The 12,500-nt window shown below is 44.5% G+C and overlaps 1 protein-coding gene across 2 annotated transcripts in view; it reads left to right on the top strand.

Annotated features, from left to right (window-relative positions):
* Positions 1–12,500, top strand: part of igdcc4 (immunoglobulin superfamily, DCC subclass, member 4) — a 73,634-nt gene that overhangs the window by 36,600 nt on the left and 24,534 nt on the right. For both annotated transcript variants that reach the window (XM_031586929.2, XM_031586930.2), the window contains exons 4-6: positions 5,591–5,724; positions 11,462–11,596; positions 12,383–12,500. The exon at positions 12,383–12,500 is cut by the window's right edge and continues 35 nt beyond it. In XM_031586929.2, coding sequence (XP_031442789.1) covers positions 5,591–5,724; positions 11,462–11,596; positions 12,383–12,500 — 387 coding nt within the window. The remainder of the gene's footprint in view (positions 1–5,590; positions 5,725–11,461; positions 11,597–12,382) is intronic.

Here is a 12,500-nt window from a genome sequence, read left to right as displayed (position 1 = left end):
TGTGTATTTCAGAGTTTGTGTACGTTTGTGTGTGTGAGAAAGAGAAAGAGTCATATGTGAGAAAGAGAGAGCGTGTGTGTGTGTGTATATAATTGTAAAAGTAAAATTTATTTTTCCCCATTCTTTTTTCTTCCTCCCTCTCTCTCTCTCTCTCTCTCTCTCTCGCTCTCTCTCTCTCTCTCTCTCTTTCTCTCTAGTACTCTAATCCTCTCTCTCTTTTTGCTCCAGTTATGTCAGAGTGAAGGTCACGCACACAGGCCCCAGCGAGTGCTTGGTTTTGCCCACTCACTGGACTGTTTTCACATCCATTTCCCTACAGTCTAGAGCTGGGCTCTCATCCAACGTTTTAATTCCAATTCTGACCATGCAAATACGAAACCCTGTGTGGAGATGCTTGAAATTGGCATAAAATCTTCGAAGTCGAACAAGAAATCGATTCGCTAGAGGGAGGTGGATTAACTTCTGATTCGCATAGGGTGTAATGTGACTAAGTTTGATGGAAACGGTTTTATTTCATTTGTTTCAATTTTATTAGGTGTTTCCTGGTGCCCTGACCACTTCAAGTTTTGAACCCACAGCTGTTCACAGTTCCTCCCTTGACTTGGAGAGTGTTCGTCTGATTTGGAGAGAAATTGTTCGTGTTTCGTTCGCATAACGCAGAGAATGGCGACGAGCACAGACTTGCATTTCTTTAAGCCACATTTCCATGAATGCACTTAAAATGTGGGAATGACTTGGATGGAAACCAGTTTATCTCTCTCTGTCCTTCTCACTCCTACTATGTCTCTCCTTTTTTCCATCTCTCATCCCCCCTTCCTTACCTCTGTCTGTCTCTCTCTCCATCTCTCACTCTCTCTCTTTCTCTCTCCCTCCCTCTCTCTCCCATTCTCCTTCCCCTCTCTCTGTCTATCCCCCCCTCTCTCGCTTACATGGGTATAATGTGGGTGCTTTAGTCAGCAGCTGATGTCCTGTGTGTTATAGCCATGGAAAGATACACATAATTTAGTCCACATGACTACCATTTCCCTCAAACACACACTCACACACACACACACACACACACACACACACGCGCGTGTACACACACACGCGTACACACAGCACCCTTGCCTACACCATTACGAATAATCACCCCATGTCTCTTCCTCTCTCTCTCTCTCGCCTCTTCTCTCATCCTTCTCTTTTCTCCAATCTCTCCTCTTCTTCCCTCTCTCTCTCTCTCTGTCTTTCGTTGATCCCTATTTTGGCTGTTCTACTAAAATTCCACAAACTCTTGGCAGCTGTGAGCTTCTTTAAAAATGTGTACGTGTGTGCGTGTATGTGTATGTGTGTGTTTGTGTTCGTGCATGTATATACATGTGTGTGCACGTGCACACATATATGTGTTTTGTGTGTTTGTGCATGTGTACATGTCTGTGTGCACGTTAGTGGGTGTGTGTGTGTGTTTGTGTGTGTATGGGTGTGTGTGTGTGTTTGTGTGTGTATATGTGTCTTCACAACATTAAGGAGGTTGTGTACCGACACATCCAAAGCCATGGATACACACACGCCTTATTTAGCTGTTCTGTCTTTTAATAGACGCACAGGATCTACTGGAGATCTATACGGGGACCTGACATCCTAGAATTCTGTGATTCTAAATCTGACACACACACACACACACACACACACACTCACACACAAACACACTTACACACTTACACACATATGCATGTAGATTATAGTATGAACTGACGAATTCCCTGAAATTCCTCAACTATTTCCTCATATTCTTACAATCTGCCTCTCTCTCTCTCACACACACACACACAACACACACACGTGCCAACATGCATACCTGCTCATTCATTGATGTGAGTTCCACAGGGCTGGTAAAGTGAGCAGTGTTGTGTTGGATGGCGTTCCGCATTCTCTAAATTTATGGCCCAAGCGCTCCTGAGTCATGGTGCTGCTATTCCAGACATGTGAAGCCATGACTTAGTGTCCTGACATGACCCTCAAAACACACACACACACACACAAACATCCATACTCATACACACACACACATTCATATCTTATGCTCTTGTTTGCTTACACAGACACATAATTACACACATATTCTCTCTTGTCATACACTTGCGTACACACTCACTCACACACACTCACACACACACACACACACACACACACACACACACACACACAAATACACATTTTTAGATCTCACACTGCTTGCTTGTTCACATAACAGGCACACAAACAAAAAAAACACAGAAACATTCACACACACACACACACACACACACACACACACACACACACACACACACACACACACACACACACACACACAAAGAGAGGAACACATGCATAGACACATGGATCTCCTTAGAGTGCAGTACAGTGAAATGCCTGATTTCCCTCATGGACCCACCCCCTACTTTCGCATATCAGCAGAGGAGATTAACAGCCCATAATGTGATTCGTGGAGCCTTGGCGACAGAAAAGTGAAAGCATTAGCCTCAAGGGAAAGATGGCCGCTGGTTTGTGGTGACCTCCTTCAGGATGGATCGATAGAGAGACAGATAGAGATAGAGAGAGATGGATATATTTAATTTAGTTTGCAGCCATTGCGACCTTAAAGAGATTAGACACGAAATACACTTTTCTTTCTTCAGAAATGTCCTAAATAGCTTTCATTGAGAAAAAACTTCTATTTGAAATATACAGAAAAAAATGAATCCTTTTTATCCCTAGCTGAAAATACTAAAATCAGAATCCTCTCCTCGGAATCCCAGCTCAGTTTGTGCTAATGTGTCTCAAAATGATAACTTCCTCTCCTTGTCATCTTCGTCTCAATTAACTAGTACACTAGTTAATTAGTAAATTAGTAATTAGTAAATGAGTAGTTCTTTCACTTCTAATTATTTGTCCTCCCTTTTTTCATTATAATTTGTTCATTTATTATCATTATTATATATCGTAATTCACGTTTGGCGTGGAACATGGGAACATGCCACACGTAGATTGTAAATCAGTCAATCGGTCAAACGAATGAAGAATGTGAATGTCAGTATGCCTTAAGATAAAACAAAAGTGTCTAGGGGTATTAAGCACAATGGAAAACGAAAGCCAAACGCCATCGGAGAGGAAGGCAGAGGAGCCAGAGTGGACAGAGCATGGTTCTTATCCCCCGCCAATCAGGAAGAACCGAGCACACCTGAACCAGTTCACCTGCTGCAAAGAGAGGGAGAGCACAATTACACACACCACGGGTGGGGCCAAGGAAGGCCAGGCCAATATTATTATGATGATGGGGATGATGGTTATTAATAATAGCATTCTATTCTATTTCCATATCTATCTGTTTATCTATAGCTGTACATGCTTTGACAACACAAGAACTCTTTGTCATGTCAACTTTGAAATTGACAAAAGAGAAAGAGAGGGAGAGAGAGAGAATATGATTGAGATGGAGAGAGAGACTATGATTGAGCGGGGGGGAGAGACTGAATATGACAGAGAGAGAGAGAGAGAGAGAATATGATTGAGAGGGAGAGAGAGACTATGACTAAGAGAGGGAGAGAGATAGACAGAGAGAATATGATTGAGAGGGAGAGAGAGACTGAATATGACAGAGACAGATAGAGAGAGAGAGAGACTATGACAGAGAGAGAGAGAGAGACAGATAGAGAGAGAGAGAGAGAGAGAGAGAGAGAGAATATATGATTGAGAGGGAGAGAGAGACTGAGTATGACTGAGAGAGAGAGAGAATATATGATTGAGGGAGAGAGAGACTGAGTATGACAGAGAGAGAGAGAAAGAGACAGATAGAGAGAGAGAGACTATGATTGAGAGACTGAGTATGACTGAGCAACAGAAAGAGAGTGTGAATACTGATGCAGTGAGGAGGGAGAATAGGGTTAGAATAGAGAGGAACAAAAAGAGGTAGAGAGAGAGAGAGAATATGATTGAGAGGGAGAATAGGGTTAGAATAGAGAGGAACAAAAAGAGGTAGAGATACTGACAAGCACAAGACATGATAAACAGTGTGCATATGCTGTCATATACAAACTCATTCCATCTCTCTTTTTCTCTCTATTCAATTCAAAGTGCTTTATTGGCATGGCAGCTGAAGGTCACTCTCCGGAGCGTATAGTCATTTATTTATTTTTGTCAAGGACTTTGAAAGTTTGGGTGGTTGGTTTTGGATGTACAGAAAAAGAGTTTTCTCAAATCTGTATTCTTCTCACAGTGAAGAAGAAAGTGTTCCTCGGTCTGCCAGTGACCACATGTTCTGTCCTCTTTTGGCAGCCAGGCTTTTCTATGTGTACGAGTTTCCACTGCAGGGTTGTGGTCACTGTCAGTACTGCAAGGTTGTGGTCATTGAGTCAGTCCTTACTCAGGGGTTCTTCCTCTGTTTCGAAGCTCCGACAGAGAGGAGATGCTCTCCTTATTTACACTCTCTTTTCAGGGACAGATAGAAGTTCATTCTACATTGACTGGAAGTTGGGTTTCTCTGATGTTCCAAATTGCTTGTTTGATGAAATGGGTGGTTTGGAGTGGTGTTGGGTATCAGTTTTTGTACATGAGTTAGTGAGATTCAGTACCTCTCTCTCTCTCTCTCTCTACCTCACTCTCTTTCTTTCTCAAAGCAGCTCTTGCCTGGTGTTATATACAACCTCATTCCATCTCTCTTTTCTCTTTCTCTCTCTCTAATGCTGGATCTCTCCTTTGTCGAAGACTGAGGGGTCATATATATCCTCATTCCATCTCTCTCTCTCTCTCTCTCTCTCTCTGCCCTCTATCTACTTTTGGGTCCTCTTTCATCCTCCCTTCCTCTCCATTTCTCTTTCCCTCATACTCATGCTGTCCATTTCTTTCCCATTATATCAGTGTACCCAGTGTGCTCTCTTTGTGCCTGGTCCTTCTGTGGCAATGTGTGTCTCTAATTAAGATTCCTTTCTGTGAGCGTTTGCTTCTACCTTGGCGGAGCCTCATCTATCCGACGAGCCTCCCTCTCCATTCATGTTGACCCTGCCGACACAAAGTCCTCACCTAAAGAGAGATTATGCAGCTCCTGGTTTTGACTATGGGACTGTCTGTGTGTGTGTGTTTGTGTGTGAGTGTGTTTCTGTAGAAGTAGTAGAAATACAAAGGATTTGTGCTTTCCTCTAAAAGAATAAAGGAAGGTGGTGTGTGTGTGTGTGTGAGCAAGAGAGAGAGAGAGAGACAGGGAGAAAGAGTGAGTAAGAGGGGAAAAGAATGAGTGGAGGAGAGAGGGAAAAGGAGGGAAGGTGGTTAGGACAGATGACAGGGTAAGAGGGGGATAGAGAGAGGGAAAAAGACAGGTGAGAGAGTGAGAGGAAGACAGTGAAAGGATGAGAGAATGAGAGATGGAAGGATGAGGGAGTGAAAGAGTGAAAGAATGAGAGGGTATGAAAGGGAGAGAAAGAGGGATGGGAGGATGAGAGAGTGAGGAAGACGAGTACAAAGAGAGAAGCACAAAGTGGATGGAACAGAGATGGAGGGCTGGAGAAAGTGTGTCGGACAGAGATGAATGATTCTGTGTGTGTGTGTGTGTGTGTGTGTCTGTGTGTGTCTGCAGGTTCATCTCTCTGCCCAGTGGGGTGCTTCAGATCCGGGGCGTGACGGACGAGGACGCAGGCTCCTACCGCTGCATTGCTTCCAATGCCGCACGCAAGAGACACAGCCAGGAGAGCACGCTCACTGTCACTCCAGGTAAACAAATGGACTAACACACACACACACACACACACACTCACACACACACATGCACACACACACACACATGCACACACACAAACACATACACACACACACACACACACACACACATACACACACACACGCTCACACACACATACACCCACATGCATGGACACACACACTAACATGCACGCATGCACACACAGCAAGAGATACAGCCAGGAGAGCACGCTCACTGTCACTCCAGGTACACATGGACTAACACACACACACAGGTGCACGCACACACAAAATCACGTGCTCACGCACACACACACACACACACACACACACACACACCAACAGATACAGTCAGGAGAGCATGCTCTCTCCAGGTAGCATCTCTCACTCCAGGTACACACATGGACTAACACACACACACACAGGTACACACACACACACACGCACACACACAATCACGCGCGCAAACACAAAATCACACACACGCACACACACACTCACACCAACAGATACAGCCAGGAGAGCATGCTCACTGTCACTCCAGGTACACACATGGACTTACACACACACACACACACACACACACGGGTGTATACACACACACACACACATACAGCCAGGAGAGCATGCTCACTGTCACTCCAGGTACACACACACGGACTAACACACACACATACACACACACACACGAGAACTACATACCTCCAATGGCTTTGTTAATGTTCGCATTCGCACCGTCAGTAGGAATGCTGAAGTGGCGTTCAGCCGGCTAACGTTAAGAGATGTTAGCTAAAGCTAAAGTTAAGAGATGTTAGCTAAAGGTAAAGTTAAGAAAACTCTTAACTAAGGTTGTTTGGGGCTTTGTGGGTAGTTAGCTTGTTAACATAAGTTAAAGGGCTAACGTTGGATAGACGACTGGCAAACACCTCGCAAATCACCTCAGACGTAGTTTTTGGTTACAACAATAATCAGATTGTGCAGTGTTTTTCGGTAACTTAAAAAAATTTAAAATTAAAAGCCAAACAAATTATATATGTATATATTATATTCTTATACAAACTCCGTCATCTACGGAGTTTTGTCTGCCATCTTTTTGTTTATTTTTTCCAGAGTGACGCATGCATTCGACCCATCAGCCCCTCAAAACGGTGTTCGAAGAACGATGATCGTTCTCAGTTCCTGCATTGCGGACATACAAAAAAGGGGGAACAATTCTAAGAGCTATGAAAACAGTTCCTCCAGTCCGAAAGCACCTATACATACAAACTCACTAGTATTCATGTACACACACCTACATGCACCAACACACCCACATACATTCATGAACACGCATAGACACACATACTGTACATGCACATCACATATGCATACATGCAGACAATCCCCCAGCCCCCTGCACACACACACACACAAGCACACACACACGCACACGCACACACGCACACAAACACAAATACACACGCACACACGCACACACACACAAACACACACACACACACACACACACACACACACAGAGACACACATTCTGCAGTTACATACACCTCATAGCCTCGTAATATGGCACCACCTCTGGCTCTACAAGAAGCAGGGATACAATCACACATCCATACATAGTGAAACACACACACGCATTTACACTTCACCTACTGCCTGCCACTTAGTTGCTGCCATTCAATCTCCCTCCACACTAATCTGTTATTAAGCTGCCATTACAACAATTCAGATGCAATTTAGTCTGCAGTACAGCCCGATTCCTGTGCATGAGCACAGGAGCAGAACAACAGATTGTATTTGCCTACCACTGCTGTCGTAATTGACGCATTCATTTGAAATATTTAACACTGTAAATAAACAATTAACGCAATTAAGGCAGCCCAGTGTTATTGTTTATGTCAGTGCATGTGGAATGGTTCAAATATGTGGGGGCATCCAACCTTACACACAGCTCAGTTGAATCCACAAGCTTGCAAGTTTATTGAGTACTTCACCTTGCAACTAACCCAACGGGCTCCACCACCACACACACCATGTTCTGACAACCGATCGGCTGACCTTGTCACTAGCTCCCTCTCCACAAAGCCTGTCTCTTCTTCCCTGTGTCTCTGCGTCGTCATCTCAATCCCCGTTTTAAAAGTCCCTTTACACTTCACGTATAACAAATATGGGGGTGTCAGTAAGAGTGTGTTGTCTGTCACAGTGTGTGTTTGGCTGCATGCAGATGTGTGTAACTTGTGATGTGTATATGTCACCTGCGTTGTGTAGACAAGCACAGTCCCGCACCGGATTCGCACTCACAACCTCGGCGGGCAGGCGTGCTAGCAAGGAGGCTTAAACCCATTGGTGTTAGCGTCTGTCGCTAGCATATCTTTCTAGGTGTCGGGGGGTGAGGTTTACTCACTGCACGGCGCTGTACCTGCTGGCTACCGTTACACTCACCCCCCTTAACCTCACTTGCACCCGGCAAACTCACAACCTTGGGCATGGAAGGCGGGGCGGGCTAGCAAGGAGGTTAAAACTCATGGGTGCTAGCGTCTGTCGTTAGCACGTCTGTAAAGGTTTACTCACTGCACGGCGCTGTACCCGCTGGCTACTGTTACATATGCCATGTGTTCAAATGGGTATGTGCTCATAGCGTGAACTATTTATGTGTGAGATTGTGTCTGGTTGTGTGTAAGTATGTGTGCTCTAGTGCGTGTGTGTGTGTGTGTGTGTGCATGTGTGTAGGGCCACTGCCTGACGCATTGATTTTCTGCAGCCTTGTGAGGCAGTCCGTCTGATGAAACACACCCAGCAACAGCTGCAACTAGCACCATACTGAGAGAGGGAGCAAAGCGAAGAGAACGAAAGAGAACGAAGGGAGAGGAAGGAAGGGAGGACGAAAAAGAAAAGAAAAGTAGAGAGAAGGAGGAATGAGGTCATCAGCTACCTGTGCTGGAGTGTTTTGACACTTCCTGTTTGTATTTTTTTTTTTTTAGTTTTCACTACTTCCATCTTTAATTAAGTCCCTGCAGCTTGCCCTGTGGTGCATCCTTGAATGATTGATTTAACGAACGAATGACTAACTAACTGATAATTGGTCTCACTGAAACTCACTAACTGTCTGAATGCCCAAGTAAAGCACTTCAATAAATGTTCTTACATTAGATATATTTTCATATATAAATGTATTGACTTTGTTAGCGGCAGCGGGGAAGGTGTCTGGAAAACAGTAGAGCAAGAATAAACGGCTAGTTAGTGAGTGTGATGTATGGGACATGGCGAAAGAGAGGGCACGGGAAAGAGAAAGAAAGGAGAAGGGGAGAAGTGAACGGAGAGGTGAAGAGTATTGGCCACCTAATTAGGAGCAGTTGTCTGTTCTATGTCCCCGAGGTAGTTTAGAGCAGAATAGAGGACGAGATGGAGGGAAAGAGAGGAGGGGGGAGGCAAGAGAGATATGAGGAGAAAGATGGCAGAAAGGAGGAGTTGGGAAGAAAGAGGGGTCGAGATGAGGGCCAGATGTGATCAGGTGTAGTGGATTGTTATGAGACCAGAGGTCTGCCATTATTCATGTATTTCACAAATAGATTTAGTGACTCACAGAAATATATTTTGAATGCACACACAAATATTTCAACCTTTAAATAAAGGTAATAGAAATCCACAAATATACTGTATGTTGTTAAAAACATCATAAGATATTTTGCCATTATTATATTGAATTACAGACTGATAAAAGTACATTTTTAAACTGCTTTACATTTGCAAACCTGACATTCCTGACATTGTTCGATCCATAAATGCATTTTTATTTCAAAAGGAGCGTTCTCTGTGGCCTATCCGATGGCTCGTTCTATTTCATCACATAAGCATAGATCTTAGTTTGAGTTGAACTTAATGAAATTGCATTACATCTGCACGGTGGACAATCACTTGAATCACATGACATTGTATTTGTGAATTAGGAGATAAATCTGGTCTCATAGACTGTGACCTGTCCACACTGCAGAGGTCACTGTATGACACACAGACACATACACACAAACATACTCCCACACACACACACACACACACACACACACACACACACACACACACACACACACACAACCCTGTGGAAGACTTCTTCCTCTCTTGGTTTCTCTCTTTGTATTTTGCATACAACGAAATTTGCAGCACTGCTCCTGTTGGTGCCACGAGGGACAACATATAATATAACAACACAAATACAATAACTAACAAACAACAAGTGCAGTGGTATGGAGGACAAGTCCTCCCCCTGAGGTACGTTGCAAATAAATAATAGATACACATGAATAAGGAGCCTGGGTTGGCATAAGTGACTTTAAGTAGAAAAGTGACTGAAGTGTTAATATTGCACATTGAATTCCGGCTTTAGTGCATGACTGAGTTTAATGTTCTGATCTCCATCTCCATCTTTCCTCTCTCTCCGTCTCTGCCTTTCCTTTATCTGCTTGTCTGGGCTGAAGGCTGGGTGCAAAGGTCATTTGCTCCATAGAACTTTGAGAGCTAGTCTCTTTACACAGCGCAGGTGATTGAATTTGCATGGTCTTTTGCAGCGAAGGCAAACTGAAGGCCCACCTATGAATTCCCCGGGCTTTGACATTTTTGTTTTCAATATGTGTGAATTTTTGTCACTGAATGGGGCTTTGTGCTCTGCAAGTTATCTGAGATAACTATGATTCTGTGGAGGCATGAGCGCTCGCTGGCAGTAGTGATATCTCTCTTGGTCACACACACACACACACACACACACACACACACACACACACACACACACACACACACACACATTCACACACACACACACACACAACCACACACACACCCACACCTACACCCACACCCACACACACAAACACAAACACACACACACATTCACACAGTCTCTCTCTGACAGACATACATGCATAGACTCTGCCTGACAAACAGACACACATACACACTCATACCTATATGCACAGTCTGTCTCTAACACACACATATACAGACTCTCCCTGACACACATACACACACACACACACACACACACACACACACACACACACACACACACACACACACACACACACACACACACACACACACACACACGGGCAGAAGCCCCCATCTCCATATCTCAAAGAGGTGCAGCCGACCCATTTAAAGGTTGGTGCTGTTCACGCATAGCCAGGTGGCTGTGTTTCTGCACTTGCTTTAGCAGAGCCATCCACACTGTGTCACGTCATATGTGTGTGTGTGTGTTAGTGTTAGTGTTTGTGTGTGTGTGTGTGTGTGTGTGTGTGTGTGTGTCTGTCTGTCTAATCTCTCTATGATTAATTTATAATGTGCGCTCCTCGTCCACACACATGCCCCCCCCCCCCTCTCAATACATTTACACACACACACACACACACACAAACACACACACACACACCCCTTCTCCTCAATCATTAGTATAATGGAAGAGCTTAAGGGTTCTGATGGGGGGGGGCAAGGGATGTAGGGGCTGGTTTCTGATGAAGACGCCATAGTTGCTCCCTAAAGGTAGTTTATGTGCTTAGATAACGCGCCCTATCTCCCATGCGGTGTGTGTCTTAGATGTGCATAATCACTTTGTCTCAGGCGGCCTCATCACTTTCCCTCTAGGAGGTTCTGCCATTGTCATCTGTCTGTGTTTTTCAATTCCTGCTGTGAACTAATCTTCAATATGATGTATAATAAATGTATGTGTGTGGCTGTGTGTGTGTGTGTGTGTGTGTTTGTGCAGGTCAGTCTTCGCTCCCCACTAAAGTGGAGTTTGTGGCGCGACCCCAGAACTCTACGGTGATTTTGGGGCGCCCGGCAGTCATGGAGTGCTTGGCCCAGGGCCACCCCAAACCTCTGGTGTCCTGGAGCCGGCTTGGTGAGTACACACACACACACACATACACATACACATACACACACACACACACACACACAGGGCATGCAGACTCGTAGACACACACTCTAAAACCCTTATGAGATGTCACCTCATCTGACTCGATCATTACTGCGGCATTACTGAATTTTGATTTGAAACATCCACACACACACACACACACACACACACACGCAGAGATAGAGACACAGACACACAAGCACATTCTAGCCGTATGCTCGGATGCCTGTTTGACTAGTTCAATTATTTCAGTCAGTGTCTTGACTGTCTGAGCTGACACTGCCATCTTGTGGCGCTCAAAGGACAAAACATGCAGATGCACCAAAGCCACCTCCAGTTGTGTTGACCTCTCTGCTTGAGGCAAGAATTAGTCTTACTCATATTTACTCTGTTTGACAAATAAAATATGAAAAATAATGCTAATTGTCATCTAGCAGCCACTCTAGTACCCAAATCTCCTCCTTATTATATAGTTGTATAGAAACATACAGAAACAGAAAGAGAAAGAGAGTCATCTATTGCAGTTACATCTCTACGGCTAGCCTGTGTCTACTCTACTCTAATATACTCTACTCTATATACACTATATACACACATACAGTATATATATGCTTTTTGTATCTGACAGCATGTGTGTGTGTGTGCCTTGTCTTTGGCTGTGTGTGTGTGTGTGTGTGTGTGAGAGAGTGTTTCTTGTCTCTGGCTGTGCATGTTTGTATGTGTGCCTCTCATGTCTTGCTGTGATGTTGCCTTCCTCAATCTCCACAGATGGGAAACCCATCGCTACGGATGTGGTCGTCCTGGAAACCAACCTGGTAATCCCGGATACTCGTCGGCATCACGCCGGGGTGTACGTGTGCCGTGCCAACAAGCCCATGACCCGCGA

This window comes from Clupea harengus, chromosome 20, assembly GCF_900700415.2.
Source record: "Clupea harengus chromosome 20, Ch_v2.0.2, whole genome shotgun sequence".
In the NCBI taxonomy this organism is placed as follows: domain Eukaryota; kingdom Metazoa; phylum Chordata; class Actinopteri; order Clupeiformes; family Clupeidae; genus Clupea; species Clupea harengus.
This window is presented reverse-complemented; position numbering and strand designations above follow the sequence as displayed.